This window comes from Hermetia illucens, chromosome 1, assembly GCF_905115235.1.
Source record: "Hermetia illucens chromosome 1, iHerIll2.2.curated.20191125, whole genome shotgun sequence".
NCBI lineage: Eukaryota > Metazoa > Arthropoda > Insecta > Diptera > Stratiomyidae > Hermetia > Hermetia illucens.
The window spans coordinates 180,260,966-180,286,595 of record NC_051849.1 but is presented as its reverse complement, the minus strand read 5'-3'; the positions used below and the strand labels follow the sequence as shown (position 1 = coordinate 180,286,595).

The window sequence follows — 25,630 nt, the reverse complement described above, 5'->3', positions numbered from 1 at the left end:
TACAAATATACATGCGTAATTACATATTTATATTTTAGTTAGAAACATTAAAAATTATAAGAAAAATGCGAGAGTAATATTTTTATTCAGTACTGAATATTGCTATTTTCACCTCACATTTTTTAATAATTCCGCACAACGATTTCTATACGCCAAATCAAAGCATTGCGAACTAAATTCATTCATTGATTCAATTATAAAATTTCATCTTACATCCCACATTTTGTGGTACGTAATTATCCACAAAATTTCACCTTTCACCAGACACAAAACGCGACAAACTTCACACTGGGAAATTTTGCAACATGTATGGGTTAATATTTCCTACCGTCATTCTATCGTTACGTAGTGCGTGCACCCATTCATTCGATTGTGTTAGTTCTTATTCTGGCAACTGTGGGGCACACACTTCCTCCCTTGATTTTTTTGTTATTTATGTCGGATATTGTGAAAAATTCGGCTAGTTTGTCCCCGGTGGGTGTAAAATGTCGCTGGGTTTCGCATAAGTTCCTGTCGCTAGTGGAAAACTCCTGAAGTTTCGCTCAAGGTTTGTGTGCCGTTTCCAAATTTCGTGCGTGAGTACGTTGCATATTCGTGCAAATAAAGGTTGGTGTGTGCGCGCGGGGGACACGGGAGTGGACGTTTCGATCGGTGAGAGTGGAGCCTCCGTGCAGCCGCGGATTGTTTTTTTGTCGTGCAAAATATCGCGTGTGGAGTCCAGACGGCCGGCCGACAGCTGGGGTACTCACGGGGTGCAGTGAAATCGCATTTGCCGGACCAGACGCGAGCGGAGCTCGTCCGTGACTTTTCAGTTTCCCGTGGAGCGGGACACCCGTCGCCGTGCGAATCCGAGTCCAAACCAGCTCTTGGGGTCCCGGGCGGCAGCACTCCAGAAGCCGTGCCGTGTCGGAGCATCCGCGGTGAAAGTGCATCGTTCGCGTTTTCACCCACGGCCCGTGGTGAGCGGCCGCGCAGCAAATCCGTGAGAATCGACGACAAATTATGCGACCATTTAGGTAAGTGGAGAACTGGCAGACAAATTTGACAGCCGCCGCTTCCCTTCACTGGCCTGCCCCGCACGGGTCGGGCCTCGGTGTCTCGCTTCTTCTGACGTGGGACCGATCATCAGCGGCGTCCCGTCTTGCTCCGCGCGTGGGATAAGAGCTACTTCTCCGCAAGCCCACCTGATGGGCACCACTAAGGCCCTTTGGCGTAGGCTCGTGGGGATAGTGCTAGAGAACGGGATCCAGACAACGTGACAGTGGCGACATCGGCGCTGGCTGGGTCCAAGCCGCAGCCGAGCTCCGTCAAATGATGTCACAGGAGTTCATGGCCGCCGTCCGCTTTGACAGTTCGTTTTGGGGATTTGTTGTGAGTTTGCTGAAATTCAATGAAAGTTTGTGACGGCAACAAAGATGCGCCAAAACGCCAGTCACGGCACCAATTACGCCGGCCGAGGACATTCATCCGAGCGATTTGCATGATCACTTTCGCGGACGAAGCTGATTAATTGCCGCACTCGCATCTTTTTGTGTGTACGCAATTCGCGTATTTTTGGAACTTCAGTTCGAAGACATTTCGCTTGTTCCCACGGTTCAGTGGACACAAAGCTTGGTCCGACCGTTCGGGCGAGCAACTGCGGAGGTCTGTCCATGACGGCCGCACTTTGTCCCGTGATGAGTTGCGAAAGATTTCGGCCTGCACCTGCCCGCCCGGCCTGTGTCTTGGGATGTGTATATCAAGTGTTGGATTATCTTATCTGTCTCCCCCTCGGGGGCGTCTTTCACATGTCTCAAGTGTGATGCGCTGTCAATAGGGAATGGACACTTGCTGACGGATCATTGAGTCGTTTCGTGAGTTTCCCTCCCTCGAGATTATGTCACTTTCAGCTGACAACTTTTCACGAAATTATTCAATCGAGATCGCTTTTCGTCGATGTAAACAAAAAACCATTTGGGCCGGCGGCTATCGAACTAAACTTAGATTTGTCCCGAGTCGCCTCTAGAATTCCCAACAATCTGCCTCATCTCTCGATCCAGTGACTAACGTAGCCTTTTTGCATTGCAGATACCAACTGGATTCATGGCACATTTTTTGGTCTGCGTCATAAATCGAACGTGTTGAGTAATTTTGAGAAATCTGGTGAGGAACGCGAGCTAATTTGAGGTGCGCATACCGGCATACCCGTCAACTGAAGGAAAGGAACGTTTCCTTGACGAGAGTGGGAGGCGCATTCGTGCAAAAGTATTTTGATAGAGTCGAAATCAGGAGATAAATGATGAACTTACGCTGCCCGGCACCCAAAAAGGAAGGAAAGATGCGTATCCGCGCATTTCCGGTAAGTTTTCAATTGTTTATATTTTTTTGCACTTTAGTCCTTGTCTGTGGTCCGCTTCTTGTCGACATGAACAAGGTCATCACTTCATTTATTAGAAAATAAATCAATTGTTTCAGTTACTGAGTCAACCCCAGCAAATATCCCACATGAATCTCGGTTTGTTTCAATATAAGATATTCCTTTTGTCAATCCTTTTATTCCCTATTGGGTTCCATTTAAATTGTTTGATCTACGGCCTCGAGAGGGTTGGCCTGATGGCTTAGCATTAATCACAAGTGGTGCTTACCTTGTAGGAGGTCAATCATTGTCCGTGTTTACCTTCCTAGCCCCTTAGTTGTTAGCTGGCTTACCTAGAGAAGACTATGAATTATAGGTAATTAGGCTCAGTGAGTTTTACCTGAAAAAAGATATTATGGTTTGGTCGGTGATAGATTAACGTTGGGATTATATGAATATTCTCGGGTGCGGACAATGATTCCGTTGCTGGTTTTATTTGGAAGACCACATTTGCTTTTTTGAAATGGGAGATTTTTGGAATTTGTCTACTCGACAAATTCATCAATTTCTTTTCATTATTTTAAGTGATTTAATTTTCTATAAAATAATGTTGGCAATTCTTAGAAAATAGTGAAGTGAAGGATGGGCGATTCCCACTATTTCTCAGGTAGGCAGCGTTTCATTGATTCCAGCGAACCAATGCTTGTATCTTTCGATAGTGTTATTATATGACTTTGGTAAAGGTCTATTTGCTTCTACCTCTGTGGAGTGGGAAAGATTTGCGGTCAAAACTGCTTGCTATGCGGTGGAAAATATTTTCTCTTGGATGGAAGAAAGGTCTCAGAGAAAGAAACCTGTCTTGAATGCAATAGTTGGAAATGTACTTGCGTTTTTTTTATTGTCGCAAAGAAAATAGTCAAAATTATTCTGGAACTGATCACGGAACACCACCAAAATGCAATGAAGGGTAGGCTAGTTTCCGTTTTCCTTCTATGTCTGTCAGGTTAACACCGTCCGGGTTATTGTGGAGCAGTGTACGGAATGCAGATTCCCGATTCAACAGCGTGCTCAGGGTGTTTATCTGGATCTACTCAGGGGAGCCCTTCCGGAGAAATTTATAACTGTAATAGAAGCACCGAATTCGATATTACCCGACACATAAACATTCCTAGATCCTTCTGTAGTATGGGTAGGAAAGTAGTTTCCGTATCGAGGCGCCTTGACCATTTGAGGTCCGGGGCTACTAAGTAGGGTGACTAGATTTAACTGTTTTTGGTGGGACAGCGACTGTGCCTCCGTGGGGACTGCAATGGTCAGTCGGTCTGTCCGCTCATTCCCTTCTATATTCCTATAATCGGAGGGTGACCTTGAGCGTGCAGTCCATACTGTTCAGTGCGTTCCTGCACTGGTTCACTTTTCGCAGTTGAGTACAAGGCGTTGATGGTCGTTTGTTTGTCGGTCAGAAAGCCAATATTACTCGTAGAGCTCGGATCATTCTCCAGTCATTATCAGGCTTCTAGTGTCACCAGTACTTCCGCTGGGCATACACTGGCACATACCGGACGTCGGTGCGATTCGAGTGTGTCTGAGAAAACTTCCGCACCGATTCCTCAGACCATCATTGATCCGTCGGTCAAGAATAGTATGTTATAATCTTGCAACACGCCGCCGTTCATCGTGAAGTTCGGCTTGCGTGTTGCGTAGTCCGTGGGAAATTCCTAGAGCTCCTGAGGTACTTTGTCTAGGATGTTACTATGACCGTACGGCTTCGATGCCCAGCATCCGAACTCACGTAGTCTGACAGTACTCCAGGCTGCAGCGTACTTAATGTGAAGGTCTAGGGAGGGGAGATACAGAAGTAAACTGAAAGTATTTGCCGCGCTGGATTGCAGAGCTTGGGTGGCAACTGCACACGCGGTCCTTTGAATCCTAATAAATTTCACTCTATTGTATTGTACGTTAAGGTGGGGAGAACCACGGCTGTGCACATCTAGAGAATCATCCTATACCGTAGACCTCAGTTACTTTCAAAGATCCTCTTGCAGGCATAAAAAGCTATACAGGTCTTCGTAGGTTGGGTCGTTTTCCGACTCAGGGAGCAGATAACATCAAGTGCTGCTTTAGATGCCTTGGCCACATAGCAGGGAAACGCACCGGTGTCTGTGACAGTTAAAAAAATTCAGAAAATGTGGGGGGGGGGAAGCGATATGTTCAGGGAGGGCAAGGCTGAGCCTTGCAAGAGGTAAAAGGCCGTCGTCGGACATGTCGCAGGCAGGATCAGATGCCCAGTGTTTAGGAGAGCCTTGGAGGCAGTAAAAAAATGAGATTATATACATCAACCTCAATCACTGCGCAAGACCTACTCTTGCAGTCCATCTATGAGAATAGAATCGAAGCATAATCAGGGAGCCTTATCGCAATAGTAAGAGTCGTGCCTGGGCTATAGATGTAACTGGCGAGGCGGCAATATGATCGTGTGGAAATGAAGCCATCCAAGAAGTGATGGAGTTTTCATTGGATTCATCAGGGCTAAAATAGCTGACATGTAGAGTTGCTATGCAGAATTCGAGGGAATGCTAGGTATGCTGGTCTCGGATGCGAGAAGCCGAAACTCCAAGATCCTATCGGGTGATTTCAACGCGTGCGCTGTGAATTGGGGCAGTCGAACTACGAATATCAGGGGCCGTATCCTGCTTCAGTCCTTTACGAAGCTACACTTGTTGCTTGCAAATACGAGAAATGTATCCACCTTTCATGGGACAGGGTCGGATTCAGTAGCTGACCTGACATATGTGAATACCACATTGGCGAGGAGAATGGTTTGGTTTGTCAATGAGCATTATATTGATAGCGACCACCAGGCTATTCTCTTCCAGATCAAATATGGGCCATGCGGCGATTTACGTTCCCTCGGAGCTGGAAATCAGGGTTGTTCCGTGAAAAAGTCTGAAGAGGATGCATCCATAGAGATGCTGTTGGGAAGTCATCGCGGTAGTGCAACTTCGGAAAAGAAAGAACAAATGATGACGCTACTATGCCGAAGCGCCGAGTGCTCGGAAAAAGGCGGTTAAATTATTTATGAAATGAATAGATCGCGGAGTTGCGGGCTGCATGTTTTCGAGCTAGAAGGATGTGCCGACGATCTACAGGAAGATTAGTAGGGAGTATGTATACGCGGACCTTTGAGGTAGGTTTAAGCAGGGAAGAGTCACACCTCTGGGGAACAGCGTACCAGGGTGGTTATAAAGAAGATGAGTGGGCGAATACCACAACTGAACTGCCCGCATGCTCGATATCGTGATGGTGCTCTTGGCTCCGGATAAAGGGAAGCGTTCTAGCATTTTCTTAATGTCCAAAAGACATGAATTTGTACCATGAAAGATCTCCCCCACCAAACATCTCTCGAATAACTCTATAAAAAATGCTTTCGTAGACCTTCCTGACGGCTACTTAGTTTTTGGGCATAACGGCCGCCAACCATTTGATGTGTTTCTTTGATCCAAGGCCGGGGAGCTAGCAAAGGAATAACGAATGTTGGCCAATATAATTATAATTATTTTTCATCCTGCAGCTAACGTCATTTTAAGTCCAGAAAATCTGCACTCCCGGCAGTCTACTTGCTATTCATGCACTTGGGGTCCCGTGTCAGCCTCTCTGAACATGCGAGCTTTTCCCCCACATCTTCCGTATGATCGATAAGTCTTCATGGCCATACGTTAGACATTGAAGCCTCTTCTCACAGATATCTGCTCTCTAAGAGGACAGATGTCTCAACAAATACAAACTTTTCTAATGTTCTGCCGCTGCGGGTAGTCTTATTGCAGCCGTCATACGTCTTCCTAAGATTGTCTATAGACGCCTTTTGTGGGTTATGCAATTTGAACCGTTCCACTAAAGCAGTGCCTACTTCTGCCTAATTGTACCCTTTTCTGGGTTCTTAGATTTGATTACGTGATTTCAATTATATTTATCGCCTAGGATTGTGTTTATCACGTAATCAACTTCCAATGATAATCGCACATCTTATCATAATTGTGGTTCTAATCGTCGATTACGATTTTGCGAACCTTAGCCTGTGCCCATTTAATATGTAAACGGTACACAGCGTTAGTGGTATAATTATGAGGATGAAGAATAGTATCACTAAGAGCGGCATTGAGGTAAAAAATAGGGAGTACGCTGCATTTTAACATTCGCAGCGTCAACCAATTTGACAGCAATCTACTAAGTAGAGGAAATTGTTAGTTATAAGAAGTCTAAAATATCAGTTTTTTCGAGAGTTTGGCAGTTTAACAGTGATTACTCATCGGGTTTTCTGATTACCACTGCCTACCTTTAGATGCTCATAACTTGCCCTTTGTAATGTGAGAAATCAGCTAAATTCATATTGAGGATTCTTTATCCTATCTTTATTTATCTTCTGGGAATGTCATTCGATTTAGCTTAAATTAAAAGTGACAACCTTGCCATGATAAGAGAGCAAATAAATAGATGCTTTGAAAGGCGATTTACCTTTGGAAGTCATTCAATTTTCTTTTCTCTGACTAGAAAGAACCGACGTTTCTAATTTAATGCACTGCGTTACCTAACTGCACAAATCGAAAATTAGAGAATAAACCCGCCTTGGGGGGGAGGGCCCAAGGGGTTTCGGTGAGAGAACCCGCGGCGAAACTACTCGGCTTTAGCCAAAACGAATGTGATGCCCTCCTTTCCTTCCAGAGCCGTTTGCCTCCTGAAAGAAAGGCTTTCGCCTGTTCAAGTAGATCGTCTTGGACTTGCTAATGACGTCCAGATCGAATGTGTGGTATTCACGCTCGCTTATAGTGGTCCTCGTATGGTGTCTGTAGCGACTTCTGGTTGGCGTCAGTCCTCGCCAGAAAGTGGGTGCAAACTTCGAGGTTCCTAGGTTTGTGAATCGCTGACTGCGTGTGCCGAAATGGCGGAAGCGGCTTCAATTTGAGAACGGTCTCGTAGTGAGCGCAAGAATACGGTCTCTCCTGTCGAAGATCAGCTCACTGGGGAGTGGTAGTTTTTCCCCGTACCCCAGCTCAGCGGAGTTGGTAGCAACATCCTCGCGGACGGCCGTACGGAGGCCAAGCAGAACGAGATTGAGACTTCAACAACGACGAACTCAAGAAACGTCAAACTTTAAGGTATACTACCAAAGGACCATAGAATTTCCACAAGGTTGGATAAGAAAATGAAGCTTAGGAGCACCTGTTTCCGGAGGAAACGGCGTGTAGCTTAAAACTGGGGAATAAATTTGAGAAACTATCGTTCCTCTATCCGACATACCAAAACGATCTTTTGACCATCGACCAATCAATTAAGTTTTTAGAAGGTGATAGAGTTATCAATGTATTTTTCTCCTTTCTATCTACTAAAGTATGTGTTATCATTTGCTGCAATAATGCCAAATTTCGTATGAGCTGAAGTTGGCGCCTGTCTGTGTTTGAGGGAAGGATGAGGAGGCAGAGCCTTTGAGCACTAAGCCTTTAGTGGTCCATTGTGCTCGATTCCCCCGTCTAACGGTATATCCCCAGCGCCTGTCTGTGTGAGGGAAGGATGAGGAGGCAGAGCCTTTGAGCACTAAGACTTTAGTGGTCCATTGTACTCGATTCCCCCGTCTAACGGTATATCCCGAATTCGTTTGTGTATCCCAGGATTTCCGTTACTGGATGTGATGCTACCCCTGCAGTTGGAGCACATCAGCATCAAAAATCTGATGTCTGATGCGTCCATAGGCGGGGCACTCGCTAGGAAATATTCCGTGGATTCCGCTTTCTTATTACAGGATGGACACATCATCTTGGATAATTCTTATTCCCAGTTAGTAAATTATAGCTACCCAGAATGCTCACAATACTTTTGCAAGTCTTTCTGCTTTTCGACAGGACAAACTTTACAGAATGTTTGTTTGGTTCTGACAGGAAAGTTTGGTGTGTCAGGCAGCATTAAGGCTTCGCAACCTGTCATTATGGGAAGCCTGTTCCCAGTTTTTGATAGCAGCATCAGTCAATGCTACTGACACCCCAGTTGAAGCCCCTTTTGCTAAGGCATCCGAGATTTCATTTCCCTTTACACCACAATGAAAAGGAAAAGCCCACTTCTCGTTGTTATTGGAGAGGTAGACTTCTGCTCCAGAACCATTTTCTTTTTTTGAGCCATTGGTGTAGAAGACGTCAGTATATCCTGACACGTTCTGATTCGTCCCAGTTTCCTCTTCATTTCAAGATGACATCATATGGCGCCTTTGTAGAAAGTAAAATGAATGAAATACGCAGGCTTTCGGAGGAGATCTGACTAATCTGTTGGGCGATTGTGGAAGTTATTAATTTTACCATTTCGATTTCTTAAATAATGAATGAGTAGGTACGTAAGTATAAGTGGCCGTTCTGAGGAGACAATTTGGCCCTGTGGTCCGGCGTTTTGATGCTACTTTGGGAAAAAAGTGCCTGAGCATCTTTTGCTCCTCTTTAAAACTACAACAATTATAGGATTCCAAAAGTGGGCGATTTTGTGCGTGCGGCCCAGACGGCTCGTTAGCGAGTACAAAGCCTTAGTGGCGGCATGTCTATCGGTTAGAATGGCTTTATTTCTTTTAGGGCTTGGATCAGACCTAGCCATTAGTAAACCTCCAGTATTGCCAGTGCTTCCGCTTGTTATATCGTGGCGTATCGTGGAAGACCGTAGGACCCGACTACACTGCGTGAATGCTCCCACTCCGGCCCCGTAACCCCATCTTTGATTTGTCGGTTAAGAATATTGTGTCATAACTACTGAACACATTGCCGGTCGCCAATTCTACGCTGATTGGAAAGCCCACCGCAAATTTTTTCTTGAAGCTCGGTTTTCTGTGTATCGTCATGTATTCTGATGTTTTTGCACGGTACAGCGTATTCAATATGAAGCTCCCAACGACCCTGCTTTATTTTTCAACCCGGATAACAAGGTAGTGATGGGAGCCGCGCAACATTCCTTCGTTCTAATCCTACTCATTTGGTAACACGATCTTTACTATATTTATGCGTCTTAATGACATGGGAATTTCTGCTCAACTCTCAATTTGGTCTTTTCAAAATTGATCCCGATTCAGTGTCAAATTCAATTCAAAACTTGTTCTGAAAAAAACTGCCTACCATGAAACCATGCCATAAAATATTTAAACACTTCGTCATTCGACAAAGCTTTTAATTGTAGTATGCATATCAAGTGTAAATTTATTTTTCCGGACAGAAATAAATACAAATTATAAGTGACATCCGTTGACGTTTTATTTTCCGAAACTTTTTCTTTTTTGTTTCACCATCAAAAGTTATTCAATTAGATTTCGAAAAACCGTCGCACGGTCAAGTTCTGACTATGAATTTGGTCCTGACAAAAAATTGTGTAATTTAATGTGGTCGACAGCAGAACATCGAGCCTTTTTTCGCACGAGGAAAATTCTGTCACGATTGAAGTCGCCAAACGATCATAACAAATAGCGAAAAAACAATAATTGAATAATCGAAATAAGGAACGAAAACGTTTTTGAAACAACGGTTGTACAGAAACCTGAATCAACAAAAAAAGTTGTTTAAAGTATTATCTGCGCACCGGAACATTCACCACTGAAGGGTACGGAGGAGCTTGGGTCAAGGGGAAAGTTACAGGTGGTTTTATTCTCGTTGACCACTGTAAACTTCGGGTTTTGCCATGCCCAAGCCTGTTCCAGTTCGAAATGCGGGAAATATTGTAAATAAAACTGCTTCGGTATTGAGACGCGGTCAGACGGAGGCACTTAGCCATAGCAGCAACAATGAGAATGCAGCACAATCTGAAGCTATAAGAAATCAAATGAAGGAAATTTATGAGAAGTATCCTCTATGGCTAGACAAGTATTTGGAGAACCCGGAAATAATGGTAAACTGAGGGGATGGTTACGTTAGTTTTGCTGATAGTGCTTTTTTATTTTCTGGGATTTTAACAATGAATATTAGGTTGTATTTCTCGTTAAGGACTTCGCTTGAAAGTCGGTAACAATTCGAGTGGTTTGTCATACACAAGTTCATGTGACCACGTTACTGAATGCAGATATTGACGGGGAAAAAACTGATCAAGTTTTGAAAAGTTTGACGTTAGTGCGTTCGATGGTTCTAATTTTCTTATCATTCGAACCCCTATTCAACTCAAATATTTAATACAAAATACATCAAATGCGTTAAATTTAAATTGTCATTTATTAAAATATTCTTTTTTATATTTTTTCAGACCTCTATGGATGAGAAGTATGTGGAAACAATATGGGCAAGCTTGAAAAATGCCATCCAGGAGATTCAGAAGAAGAATAATTCAGGACTGTCATTTGAAGAACTATATCGGAATGCATACACAATGGTTTTGCATAAGCACGGCAACCGATTGTACACTGGATTGCGTGAGGTGGTGACCAATCATCTGGTGAACACAGTTTGCCCTGATGTGTTGGACAGTCTGCATAATAACTTCCTGCCGAAACTTAACCAAGTCTGGAGCGATCATCAGACATCGATGGTTATGATTCGAGATATTTTGATGTACATGGATAGAGTATATGTGCAACAGCACGATGTACAAAACGTCTACGATCTTGGCTTAATACTTTTTAGAGATCATGTAAGTATTGTTGGAAATTAGCACTTAGCATTAATCAAATATAAATACATTTTCGAACTCCCCACATATCATTGCAAGATTGAGGGTTGAAACAAAATGAATCAATTACTGCAAATTATATAAAGTTTTCATTTCTCTATTTTTCAGATTGTAAGGCATCGTCAAATCCAAGAACATTTACGCGAAACTTTACTGAGTATGGTTATGGCTGAACGCAATGGAGAAGTCATAAACCACTTAGCAATTAAAAATGCGTGTCAAATGCTTATGAGCCTTGGTATTAACACACGAACTGTCTATGAAGAAGATTTTGAAAGGCCGTTCCTAGCGCAATCGGCATCATTTTATATAATAGAATCGCAAAAGTTTTTAGCTGAAAATAATGCAAGTGTTTATATTAAGAAAGTTGAAGTAAGTATGCCACAAATTCATTGTTTTGTTTATAATTGTAGCCTTAGTGATATTTTGATCTATTTGTCTGGAGCTATTTTATTGATTTCTTTATCTATATGAAACTTATGTTTCTTTTGCTTTCAAAACGATTTTCCTGATTCGTTTTGAGGCGCCAGACAATCTAAAGAAAAGATATATTGTCATGTACCAAGCGGTTAATATTTTGGCAGTATCTGAATAAAATTATCTCCATTATCCATTATTATCTAATCCATTATCTATGGTTAGATTCGTAAACTTAGTTTTTATGCTCCTTTTATTGGAATTATCAGCACTCCCGCCACACGCTGATTCGTTTCGTTATCACTTCTTGGGACTATTTTACTATCATGTGAACAACGAATTTTATAAGACAAAAAATATCAACTGGTAGCATTTCAGTAATCGCGAATGTGAAGTTCTTGTTTGTACTGTTCATCATTATTTGGCTTTTCAACAAAACACTTTATAACTTTTTTTATGAGTAATGTTCAGTCAACTTAAAAAATGTTGGCACCGACTAATCTTGGTGCTGCCATGGTCTAAATGTCGAACGCAAGCCTCTCAAATTTATGTCCCGGTTGGCTCATGTGTATTTATGTTTTGCTCTGCGCTAGTCATTTGCACATAATCAAGTGTGGTGATAATGAAACTGAAGCATAGTCTTGTTGGATATGAAATGAGGAGCAAACGCAATAATCAGAAAGAAGAGTGTAGGATGTGCCCCACAGCCTCATTGAGAGAACTACTGAGTGACAGATAAGAACGATATGAAAGTAAATTTAAATAACACAACGACGGTATGGGGAAGCAAATTGATTCTGGTTTTCTATTGAAGTTCCATCAATATCATTATATACTTAAAAGCTCGTCATTGAAATGGCCTCTAATATTGGCCCCGAGCTCTTGTTCAATAAGTTTCGGCGTCCGTATCATAACCGCAGCAAACTGTCAATGGTCAATTTGTCGAACACAAGATAATATACAGAAAGTGAAACTTAGTTTGAGGACGTGTCAAGATCACATTGCGTTCTGTGCATCTAGGAATGTATTGTGTGACGTCCTTTCATAGAACTTACCAATTGAACACCATTTTTTTTGTCGTGTAAAAATTCAAGGCTTGCGCCTAGGCAGTTTCACCTCCTGTGTATAACCTTGGCCCTGAGTGAACTCTCCTTGGATACTAAAGTGAGATTCGGAGCGATTTTAAAACTGAACATTATTTTATATAGTAGGCAAATTTTCACTGAGAGCATGTGATTAGTTGTAGACTGCCCAGTTCTGAAGCCATCATGGTATTCATTAATAATATTTTCCGTAGTATAAGGAGTCATTGATTTTCGGCAAGATTTTGTATGATGAAGACAACAATGAAGTCTTTCTGCAATTGTCACAGCAGAGTTTATACCAAAGGGTATATAATGCTTCTGCGCCAGTCGTTAGAAGTTCTTTCATCATAATAATCAACTTTTGTGGAAATTTGCTAAGTTTGCTCCTCCTTTCCCTCAGTCAATTAACCTCAAACAAACCAAACCGGACCTAGTCTACAATTGCTTCAGACAGTATAATATGGCTTTACGAACTGGGTGGGCTCTTCACTCTTTTGTATGGTTGCATTTATAAAAAAAAACACGGCTTCACTTGAATACTTCCCCGAAAGCATGTATTAGAATATTAAAGTATATATTGCAATATCGGATTTATTTTCGCGAGAATTCCGTCTGTGCATTTGCCTGCATGTCCGTGCTTTGTTTCTTGCTTTTAGCGGAGGTGTAAATTTTCAAAAGTCTCTGACCAAGACAAGTTAATATATTGGATTTCTACTCATTCCATTTCTTTCCTTATAGAACGTGTGTAAGGGGGGGAATTCAGTTCACTCTTCTTAAGCCGGCTCCACACGTTTGCCGCTTGCTGGAAACTCTAATCTTTCACAAATGTTTATCTTGATTTTTCATATCAAACATCGTAATCGTTTGCAAGTTACACTAGCCCCAGCTTGACGACTAGGTTGCACGTCTGTGGTTAGTGTTAAGCCGGCTCCACATGTTTGCCATCAGCCGCAAACTCTAAATCTCCACAACCGTGCCAGCTGCAACTTGCTTGTAACTGTAATATAGAATGAACGTTTGTCGGCAAGTTTCGTTCACAAATTCCATTTCACATCGCTCCTTCATCTCGCACGCACACATTCCAGGAAGTTTAGTACATCCTCACTAGACCAATCACACATTTTAATAAAAAACATCCACGTGCAACCGATGCTAGTGCACAAACGAGACAGAGTGCTCACAAATATGTGGATGCGTCGCAAGTGCTGGCGATTTCCTTCTCTCTCAGTTTATGTTAAATTAATCCTATGAAGATCCTATTCCCTTCTTGGTTGTAATCAGTTATTTGGAAAAGGAGGTAAGAAGGGTTGGACTGAAGATAAATACCAACAAAACTAATCCCCAGTCTACTATTGGCTTTAGTGGACAGAATCTCGACGGGTCGAATAATTTTTATATGAAAGTATAGATGTTACTGTCAACGACGGTGTCGAAGTTGATATTGCTTGGCGTATTGACAGCGCTAAGTTCGCTTTTGCTATTTCGTCCAAAATCTGGAAACGCAGCTATCTGAACACCAACGAGTTGAGACTGTTCAGCGCCAATGTTGTGTTGTTTAATGGAAGTAGCACATGAAAAGTGTCGGCTTAGAGCTTTCACTAACACCTGCTTCCGTCGTGTCATTGGGGTAGTTTGGCCGGAAAACATTTCAATTCCCGAAAAATTTCGTGGTGGTAGGAGCTAGGTGCTGGTAGAAGTGTTGATTAAAAGGTGGAAATGGCATTGGATATGTCAGATTTCAAGAAAAGATGACCACTTTATTGCTAACTATACACCTACCTACCTAAGGACGGCAGACGACTAGGTGTAAAGTAGCTACATATGTAACAGTAACTGTTCGATCCACCACTCTTAGGCTTTATTCATACGGTATAGAATCTTCATGTTTTATTTGTTTAGGGCTTGCAAATGCATTGCTTTTAGTTTTGTCCCAAATAACATCCTCCAGTGATATATCTTGCCAACTTTGTTTATTAAATGTCTTTTTTGCCATCGTGATTGTGGATCGCTTTCATTAATTTTTCCACCACCATCCAAGTTTTCTCAGAGGCCAACATTCCATCCACGATATTCTCTTCGCCTTCGCTCATATGTACGGCAAACCTCGGGAATCATCTCGCATGATGGGCAATAGGAATTGCGTCAGGTCGTAGCTAACTTCACCGTGCCTTCGTTTGATTCACTTTGATTCATCTGAATAATCCTATTAGTCCAGCGTCCTTTAGTTGAATCATCCCATCTTTTTTGCCACTCCAAAATAGCTTCACTTCGTGCTAATTGCCGACAATAGGTGCAAGACTGGCTGATTGCATATGATGGGGTCATAGAGGCGTCGACCCTCGTTCTCAAGATATCGATGGGGACCATGTCCGCTGTCACATACGCTGTTTCATCTAATGTTGTACGGCAAGCGCACGGTGTTCGCAATGCACTCAATCGATACGGGGTTGCGATTTTCTTTCTATTTGCTTCTAGCTTTAGTACCGATGCCCATTTATCGCGCAAGATTTATTGGCCCCTGCTGCTTCCTCAGCAATTTTCGTCACCATACTGTTCTCATTGACAGTAGGTCTTGTCTTTCGGAATCCAAACTACTTATCTGAGAAGCCACCCTCCTTTTCTGCATTTTTTTCCACCAAATATAGTCAAGTGAGGTATCAAATAAAAGGTCTCGGTCAGTACTTTCCGAAGCAGGTCTTAGTTTTCGATATTTGTAGGAAAGGGAGGGAGTGCGGGGGCTCGAAAGTGAGTTAACAGACCCATTCTCAGGAGCTACCCAACCGAGAAATCAAGAAAAAAATCAAGAACCTGCCACTATATGGTGCCTAAGCGAAATACCCTTCATACGGATATCTGTTCAAATGAAGTTAATAATTTTTAGTAGTCGGATGAAAAATCTCCCTTAAGTTCACTCTAGCACCACAAAATTTTGCAACAACGTTGGTTATAAAGTGGATATTCTCACATAATATATGCATATATTACGTACTGGTTGGTTATCGGCTGAAAGAAGGCGACTTTCCTAGAGGCCTTAGTTGAAATTTTTACGGACGATGTTTTGCTGGAAGATACTTAGTAAGTACTTTTGCCGTTGGTAGGCTCGCTGTAATATCATCCACTTGTTTTCTCTTTCTTTTCGGATCCTCGTAAGTTTGCTTCTTTGGTTGATCAGTTTTAGGCCCTTGGAAACGTAAGATGTTGTATAGTTTGATAATAAGCTGTATAAAAACAGTTCGTTTCATAATGTACTGCTAAACTTCGGGATAATGAATTTGGAAGATCATATTTAGGATGTTACTGCAGCCGAGAAAAATCGTCGTTTGCATGGGAGTTTTTGAAATCTATTGCGTAGGGTATAACATGATCTGGTATTAGGTGATGCAAATAGTTGAGTCTCTCCATAAGAAAGATTTTAGCATTCGAAATTGACACTTTATCGCTGCAGTGCATTATTTACTTGTCATTGCTGGAGCACAATTTATTAGCCTTTATGCTAATTTTTTTTTTATTTCAATTTTTTAATATAAAATCTAATTCTTGCTTTTTTTCTCTAAAACTCTTTCAGGCACGCATTAACGAAGAATCCGCACGTGCCGCTCTCTATTTAGATAAAGACACCGAACCGCGTATTGTAAAAGTTGTAGAAGATGAACTAATTAAAAAACACATGCGAACTGTTGTAGAAATGGAAAATTCCGGTGTAGTGTACATGATAAAGAATTCAAAAACAGAAGATTTGGCATGTATGTATAAATTGTTCTCGCGACTAAAAGAGGAAGGTTTAAGGACAATTGCGGAAGCTGTCTCGGCGTATTTACGTGAACAGGGCAAACTGCTTGTAAAGGAGGAAGAGAATGGAACTAATCCAATTACCTTCGTACAGAATTTATTAGATCTGAAAGATCGTTTCGATCATTTCCTACATCATTCATTCAATAATGATAAAATATTCAAGAATATGATATCATCAGATTTTGAATATTTCTTGAATTTGAACAGCAAATCGCCGGAATACTTGTCGCTGTTTATTGATGATAAACTTAAGAAAGGTGGAAAGGGGGTAAGTACAATAACTGTAAGGGTGTTTATCTGTGTGTAACTTAAAATTTTGTTAAGCACTGTTTTCCAAACTTTGGTCATATAATTCTAAATTAATAAACAATTTGACGAGTCTGGATTATTCAGCTATTTTTTTAGTCTTCTGGTGTACGTATATGTCACTCGCAGCATACTGGATCATTTGGAGAGCTTCTTTCACGTGTGAACCAATCCAGTTTTCCTCAAATATGTGTCTTTGACTGCCAAACACATCTTTTGTCCAATTAACAGTTTAAATGTTTGTAAACCTAAGCCTGAAAGAGTGATTTTTTGGGGGACCAAATGCAAGTTTGATTGACAGGGCTTGAAATCTGCTAGTCTAAGACGCTTCCTTCTTTCCTTTCGGTGATCTTTTAAGAAAATTTTTCTTCAGACTTGCTTTTACTAAGATTCCACATCTTCATCAGGAGCCGCTATTAGTTTTGATATTTCTTAGCAAGCTACCTTAATTTTACTCCCCTAACTTCCTTTAATTTCCCGAGCCCATTTATTCTCCTAGATAAACAATCTTTGTTTTTGCAAAAAAGTATATTTGGGTCATCATTTCTTTATTTTGACTTAGCTAAAGCGTTTTTTCACGAGTTCATTGGAAAACAGTGCTTAGATTTCAGGTGATAAAAATAGTTAATCTAATCTAACTTTTCAGTGGTCTATGCACGATTTTGAAGATTTTAGTGAACACTCTTCAAGAAATTTGGTATTTGCGATTTATTCAATTTAAAGTTAAAAGGAGTTCTTGTTGTCTTTAGCTCTTATTTATTTGCTTCATAATTTTGCAGCATAATTTATTGCAGAGTTTCTGAAGTGTTCCTATATTTTCAATTTAATGACAATTTACAATTGAACATTTGTCTCATTTGGCATTTTTTTCTTTAATTTACAGATGACGGAGCAAGAAATCGAAACAGTTCTAGATAAAACAATGGTTCTGTTCCGTTACTTGCTAGAGAAGGACGTTTTTGAGCGTTACTATAAGACACACTTAGCAAAACGTTTGTTGCTCAACAAATCAGTCTCAGATGATTTTGAAAAGAACATGATTTCGAAACTGAAGGTAAATATAAGGTTTAGTTTTCTATATATATATTGGTTGAATTAGGTCTTTTTTCTATAAGATTACATATAATATTGGATTCTTATAACTTTTTTGGAAGTTCCCATTTATTCTTGCGTTCTTATTCGACATTTGGAAATACTGAAAATACCTGGAGCCGCTTCGGTGAATTTATGCATTGATGAAATTTTGCTCCGAAGTTACATTGTTGATGCTTTTCCAGTGCCTGGTTTATCAATTAACACTTTCGGTCCCAGTAGTAGTTGTACACCGACGCCGACGGATCCGGCGGAAGCGTCATAGTATATCTCCACGAAGTTAAATCGTCATCCTGGGACCATACTTGAACATTTCAGTCGAATCTTTCTGATGTAGGGTGTTCATAATTAACAACTCGACGGGAATTCACGGTCCCGGTTTGACAAGCCTAGTCAAAATAATGCAAGTCAATGACTCCAGCATCTGTTTTCCAACACCGTGCTGTATTGGCTGTGAATGAAATTTGCTTGTCTCTCTCGAGTTTATCATAGACCATTAGTGACAATACTGTTTGTTGATGAATCCCGGAGGGGAGCCTTATTAATACTTATGTAGTTATGGTTGCGTTTCAGTCATCGTTTCAGCGACAGACACAATCACGCATTTAACGCATTGTTGGTTCACTCACATCTAGTAATGCTATCAGGGGAAGTTGCGCTGTGCCCTAGAATAACTATTGTGTCACTTTACACATTATAGTATACCTATTAACTATAACATGCTGATTAAGCCTATAATCGACTTCCCAACTTTCAAGTATTCCAATCTGTCATCGTATATTAACTCCTAGGTGTCTCATCTTCTTTGCACAAGTGGCAGACTCTGTCCCAGAACACGTATGCAGGGTTTTCTTCTTCATTCTCCTAAAAGAAGAGGAATTTGCTTTGCCCTCCAATTTGTTTCTAAATACTCTCCATAATCGCGTGTAGAGAGTAATTAAGAGTTGCAGAAGCTTCTCTGTCTCAATCACTTCGGCATCCAGCTCGTTTCACACATATACGATTCCATTCGATTTAGTTTGTTTTCGGTCACAAAAAAACTGAAACGGTAAACTGCTCATTTCACTCAAATAAAACTTAACAACTCATCATTAAAATCCACTCACTGTAAAGTCAAAATTTAAACTGAAATGTGCGTGTGTCAAAGCCTTGTTTTTTTTTTTGTTCCCTGCACACGATTTCGAACCGCATTGAAACTGGATAAAACCTATTCCTGTGGGAACATTCGGTTCTATACGGTTTCAGTTAGGCGTCGAATGGACACAGAATTGAAACCTAAACCGTTTCACTATTGTCGGTAGCCACCGAAATTGAACTGAATCGAATGGAACCGTGCACGTGAGAAATGAGCCTTAGACAAGTATACTGTCACCATCGTATATGATCCCCAACATAAGCTAACAATTCAGCTCATTTCCAGCCTGGCAATTTAAGGACTACGATCCTAAGCCATTCGGTCGAGTCTTTCGGTCACGCAGTCTACTAGTATAATACCTGGTCGAAGCCGTATGCTGATGAACACAAGCTCGGCAATCCATTCCTCGCAAATCTACATGACGATAATGTCTTCGAATGCTCATGAGATAATTTCGGCACTATAGCCATTCGAAAGCATGTCATCGCGCTAGACTCCTGGCTCCTATCTTCATCCTTGATCTACTCGGGATTTCCTCCTCCGTAGGCTCAGATCTGGATTTCTTGGGAACATGCTCCTTTTGCAGGCTGATCTCCGTTGCTTCTCCCCTCTTCCTTGACTATGTTTTTGAAGACTATTCTGAGCTTCCTTAAGAGCCTCTTCTGGTTCTAGGCCTTCCTTCAGATAACACAGATACCAGCACTTACGCGACTGAGGCCCGCCTCCTTACTGATCTCAATCCCTGTCTTCAAAGCAATGGCCTTTGTTGGGTGCTGTCTTCGCAGTACCCCAATATTCAGTTTAGCTCCACTGCTTAATTTCCAATTTCTTTTGGGTGTAGTTGGCTGGTTCTCAGCATTACGGAGAAGTGCCTCCGCCTGATGGACCAGTTTGTGTGCGGTGTGAAGCAGTTCCGCTTTTTTGATTTTTGTTTCCTTTTTAAATTGTCGTTCATCTGATTCTCACGACAATGGGGGTTAGGAAGTCCGCCGTACCATAACTCCCAGCAGAGCAGCACCGTGAAGTGAAGTGACTAAGCTCTGCTTGATTACAGCCAGTTGTCCCCGACATTTTTCAATGTATTTTAAATGATTTTGGTTTCGACTTGATGACTAGGTCATACTTTGAATACACAATCCCTCCTTCCTCCTCCTCTAGGTTTCAATTTAGTAAAAAATATGCAAAATTATGATTGACTTAACAAAATTCGCTTTATTTTCGCTATTATTGAATTGCACGCTCCACAGTACTTTTATCTTCTCGAAGTTAGAATTCGCACTATTGCGTTAATTATTTCCCAGACAATGAGATGTCTGATGTCTTGCTTCTCCAGAAGAGTGCAGGCTTTTTGGGAGTCTGTGATTATTGCTATTTTCTTGTTTGATCTTTCCTTTGCCATTTGCGTGGCCATCTTTATTCCATTCAGTTCAGCACAGAGCACCGTCATTACTTGCATCCTGTAGCCAGGTTTGACTCGAGGGTGGTCAGAAACCAGTGTAGAGCTGAAGGCTACAGCCAATGTTGCCGCATCAGTTCAATATAGGGTTCGGTTATTCCATTTTGCATTTTAACTCTCCAGCAATTTCTGTTCCCATTCCTTTCCCTGCCCTGTTCCACTCCAGACCAGCAGGTTTTCCACGCTTCTTTCTTCCTCATAGATCTTGAAGTTATTGAAGGCTTGCTTGAAATTCTTTTAAGTTTCCGATAGACCATTTTTAGCCATGAGATTGTCTATAACCAAACTATAGGAGGAGGGAGCAAACCTTTTCAGCCTTATTAGCTCCTTAGAGGCCAATAGCTCTTTTCTGAATTTTGGGGGATCTCTCAGGTTTTAATCCCCAGGAGAATCCTGTGGCAAAGTTTACTAGCCTGTTTCAGCTTTGTGATTGTGTATTATTGATGTGATCTTTCAGGAATAGGGATTTCGCAATTTTCCTGCCCAGAAATGTTATCTCCGGTACCTGTTTTAGGGGGGACTGGTGTACCAAAAGTTTATATGGTTTGTCATTATTTCTCCTAAATACAATGACGCTAGACTTATCTCTGTTCACTGGGAGTTTCAGGGTGTTATATTTGTTCACAAAAAGGTCAGCCTGCTTTTGTAGTAGTCCTATCCACCTGATTATCTCCTGTATCCATAGCAAGGATGATAAAGTCATCTGCTTATTGGTAGATGTCATTTGGATCATTGAGTTTGGAGTGAAGCAAGGTTGTGTACAGATTGTTGTCTGGGCTCTTCCTGAAAGTTTTTCAATCCCCTGATCTTTAGCCAGAACTGTTTGGTGTCGATCTGGTTCTACATTCGAATTGTATTTATTATATACACCATTGTACCGATCCAAAGGAATTCTACGAGTATATGCAGATATTAAGGATCCATCCTCGTTAGAGACATACATTTGCAAACATCGAGAGTTTTATAAATTTTCTTTTTGAATTTCAGACTGAGTGTGGAAGTCAATTTACCTCAAAACTAGAAGGAATGTTCAAGGATATGTCAGTATCAAACACGATAATGGAGGAATTTAAGAATTATGTAAATAATCAAAAAATCTCGTTATATGGCGTAGAATTAACGGTTAGAATATTAACAACTGGTTTTTGGCCGACACAAGTAAGTAGATATTTTCAGTTTAGAGGTTTGTGGATAATAAAATATTCTGTTCACCTTTACAGTCGGCCACGCCAAACTGTAATATACCAATGGCACCTAGGGCTGCATTTGAAACATTTAAGAAGTTCTACCTAGATAAACATTCAGGAAGACAGCTGACACTACAGCCTCAAATGGGTAAGTTGTTGGATATTATACAATTGAAAGGGGCATGAATGGATAACATTTTTCACACCTCAGGAACTGTATATATCAACGCTGTGTTCTTCGGAACAAAGGGCGAAACAGAGAAGGATAAAGATGGTCCCAGTTCGAGTTCACCCGGTATCGTTTCTCCCACAACCACTCGAAAGCACATCCTTCAAGTGTCGACGTATCAGGTCAGTGCTAGCTCGCTCTATTTCAATTTCTAAGTAAAACGATCTACTTTAAACATTCAAATTTCAGATGTGTATCCTAATGCTATTCAATAATCGTGATCGATTAACATATGAGGAGATTCAACAAGAAACTGATATTCCCGAAAAAGAGTTAATTCGAGCCTTACAGTCGTTATCGATGGGCAAGCCAGCACAGAGGCTTCTGGTGCGCAATCCAAAAACAAAAGACATTGAACCTACGAACGAGTTTCACGTGAACGATGCATTTGTATCTAAGTTTCATAGGTAAGAAGCGACTTCTTAAATTGATAGTAAATAGTTGAAGAAATGATCCAATTTCCAATAAATTTTTCAGAGTTAAAATTCAAACAGTGGCAGCCAAAGGTGAGTCAGAGCCTGAACGAAGAGAAACTCGAGGCAAAGTTGACGAAGATCGTAAGCATGAAATTGAAGCTGCTATTGTTAGGATAATGAAGTCCCGCAAACGAATGACGGTGAGTGCACATTGAATATGCGACGGTTCGCATTTTGTTTCGAATATGAATCAGTTACGCGTTTTCTGTTCCTGTTTTTGATCTTATTTAATCCTTTTACAATTTCTTTTAAATTTCCAGCATAATCTGCTTGTATCGGACGTAACGTCACAATTGAAATCACGATTCTTACCATCACCCGTTTTCATTAAGAAACGAATAGAAGGCCTTATTGAAAGGGAATATCTGGCGAGAACACCCGAAGATCGAAAAGTTTATGTATATTTGGCTTAATAAATTTCATCCAAGCAAAGACTCAGAGAGCGAGAGAGAACATAGACACAAGAACGAAAAAGGGAAGATAAAAATCTGTTTAATTCAACCATGCAAGACGTCGATGCCGCCTCTTCTCGTCGCATCATTCGCTAATCACCACCACTACCGCAACCATCAAACTGTATTCTAACAATCGGAATACTGTCGCCTCCATTAGACGAAGATTGGTCGAATCTCACTAGCTAATAATCGAGTTGCAATCGGAAATGGGAACAACTCAATAGAAGTAGTGGAACTAGCAAGGAATGGGAACGGATCGTACCCCACTTACTTACAAGAACGGATAATCAGATAGAAATTATAAAAAAAAACTTTTTTTCCATCAGATAAAACACCAATCAACTAGCAACCACTACAATAAAAAAAAACAAAAAAGGGAAAGAGAACAATGTCATAAAGACGACACTACAGAAAACGGATCAACAGATAAATTGCAAATAAAGCGAAAATTTAGTTGAAAGAAGACAATTTTACTCTACTTTTTAAGGCAACTGCGGTTCAAAATACTCTTTACACTCATTTCCTATTTGTCAACCCTCCCCGAGGTTTTTCCTTTTCTTCTTTTCTTTGTATTTTTTTCCTCTCTGTTTCATAGTCGATTTCAATATTTTTTTCACTTTCTTTTTCTATTCGTTTTTAATTATTTGCGAATGTCAATGAGTACTAAGCGTAGGACGAAACACGGAAAAGAATATGAGATATGCATACATGTATGATAATTGAAAAACAATAAAAAATCTGAAATATTTAACGATAAATCTTGATGAAATAGTGACACAAAGAAACAACGGTAAAATGGTGATTTGATGGAATATTAACAACATTTCGAGAATGAGAAATTTATAAATAAATGGAGAGAAATAAGAAAATGTTTTAGTGTATTAAAGGAATAAGAATGATGATGATTATTATAATTAAACATAAAATATATATTTTAAAAAATTAACATTATATTTAATATTGCGTTTTTTAATATATAATTTTTTTCGTAGACTTAAAGGAGAAATATATTTTAATTTAATTGAGAAGAAATATCGGAAATTTTCATTATTGGCAAATTTTCAAGTATGACCACTGTTCTAACAAAATTCGTCCAAGTATAAAGCTGCATTCTAGATCAGTTATATTGGATCAAATGCTTTGAATTCTCCCTATATTCTTCTCACGACCATCGTCCCCGACGACACTCTTCACTTGACTCCTAGTTCAGCGGTACTTTCCTCGGCACCGAAAAGTTGTTTTTGGTAGCGTTGATTTGGCGGTACGGAACGGGGTTTTAAGATTACAAGGCTAGTAGAACAGGCCACAAAGAAACGCGACATGAAGGCCATGTGAGGAAAGCAAAGTGTGGAACACTACATACTTCGCAGAATGGACGAATGAACATTTTGTTTGTAAAGTAGGTATTGCTAGTGTTGTCGGAAAGGAAAAATATTGCGGAACTAAAAAATGCGACAAAAAGGTACCAAATAGTACTTTCATATGAAAATTTCTTCAACCAATAACAGCTAAGACGATAAAATCCGCGCACGGTTGCTGGCTGCTAACAGAACCTATTTCAGCTTACAAAAACTGTTCCGCTCGAAACGTTTCACCATAGGGTCAAAGCTCTTACTGTAAAAGAATATGATCTTGCCAGTCCTTATGTATTCCTCGGAAACCTGCGTTTTTAGTAAAAAAAATTGCGAAATCTTGGCCGCGTTCGAAAGAAGAATTTTTGGCCCCCTACATGATGAGGATGGACGATTCCGTAGTCTACATAACGACGAAATCTATGAGCGATACCATGACCGTCTGGTTGTGAATAAAATCCGGCTCATTATTTTGCGGTGGGCGGGTCACTTAATCCGTATGGATGAGGATGATCCAGCCCGAAAAGTTTATAAGGGCAATATCTATGGTAGAAAAAGAAGACGAGGTAGACCCTGAGATGGAGGAGCGATGGCGTAGGTCAGGACGCCAGAGAAGCTTTCAGGGATATCGAATTGTATTTTATATGCATTTTGTGACATGGCCATGTATAGTGCGTAATGGGAGGGAGTGCCAAAGTTGTTGGTGTACTGCGAAAAATGGTTTTGGGAGAGAAATTGAGGAGCGCACATCTAGACACGTATGAGACAATAAAAAGAGCAAAATATTTATTCGCGCGTAATACATATGACGCAAGGAGGATAAAGAAAGTGAACATAACCGGGCGCAGCAATTATTGGCTAAGCAAGAAAAATGGACCGATTCTAATTAAAAACCAAACAAATTGAGCTTCAATTTTAATGTGAGACAGCAACACATTGACGTCTAAAAAAATAATACTTTCAAGGTGAAATCACGGAAAACTTTTGGTGGAAATTGATCTAAAGCCAACGTGTGATTCGCGGTGTTTCTATCGAAAGAGTTTAAGGAATTGAAACGTAACATCGTCTCCGTCGCTAGTAGTGACTATTTCTTCAGTATATACATCCGTGCACTGAAGAAATTTAGTGCCAGAAGAACTCGTGCGCTGTCATACGGGACATCCAATGCTCAGCGCCCTATACATTGCTTTATGCAGATGATGTTTTTCTAGCGTCTCATAGGCAAAATGATCTCGAGTAACTTGTTCAAAAATGGAATGATTGCCTCATGCAAGACAGTCTCAGATTGAATCTGAATAAAACTGAATTCTTAACAACCGATCCCCCCAGAACTGAGCGATTTAAATATCTCGTGTCAATGCTATCAGCCAATGGGGAACTGCTTATTTTTACCTAATACTAGCACTAAGTGCCAAGTATTTAGGCTCGGACGATCCTACCTACTTAAAAACTAAAGGGGCGCTCGTAGTGGTGGTCGGTGGTAGGTCAATGGGAGAATTCGTGGAGTACTCCCCGCAACATCGTGCACGTATGCAGAATGGTTTGAGCCAGACTGTGCGAAAGTCCCAGGGCATCAAGGGAAGCCGTGAGGGATTTAGTTACAATACCTGTAGCTGACAATATTATCATCATCATCAACG

The 25,630-nt window shown here is 40.8% G+C and overlaps 1 protein-coding gene across 2 annotated transcripts; it reads left to right on the top strand.

Annotated features, from left to right (window-relative positions):
* The first annotated feature begins 121 nt into the window (after nucleotides 1-121).
* LOC119652032 (cullin-3) lies at nucleotides 122-23,589 on the top strand. 2 transcript variants are annotated; one of them, XM_038055973.1, is made up of 12 exons: nucleotides 122-1,016; nucleotides 2,068-2,338; nucleotides 10,586-10,969; nucleotides 11,117-11,380; nucleotides 16,076-16,570; nucleotides 17,492-17,662; nucleotides 21,279-21,449; nucleotides 21,512-21,626; nucleotides 21,690-21,829; nucleotides 21,897-22,114; nucleotides 22,185-22,323; nucleotides 22,444-23,589. In XM_038055973.1, the coding sequence occupies exons 2-12, from the start codon at nucleotides 2,276-2,278 to the stop codon at nucleotides 22,594-22,596; spliced, it is 2,313 nt and encodes a 770-aa protein (XP_037911901.1). In that variant the 5' UTR covers nucleotides 122-1,016; nucleotides 2,068-2,275; the 3' UTR covers nucleotides 22,597-23,589. The 2 variants fall into 2 exon arrangements, with proteins under 2 accessions (XP_037911901.1, XP_037911896.1); XM_038055968.1 differs by lacking the exon at nucleotides 122-1,016 and adding an exon at nucleotides 1,064-1,371 and having other exon boundaries at nucleotides 22,444-22,596.
* The last annotated feature ends 2,041 nt before the right edge of the window (nucleotides 23,590-25,630 follow it).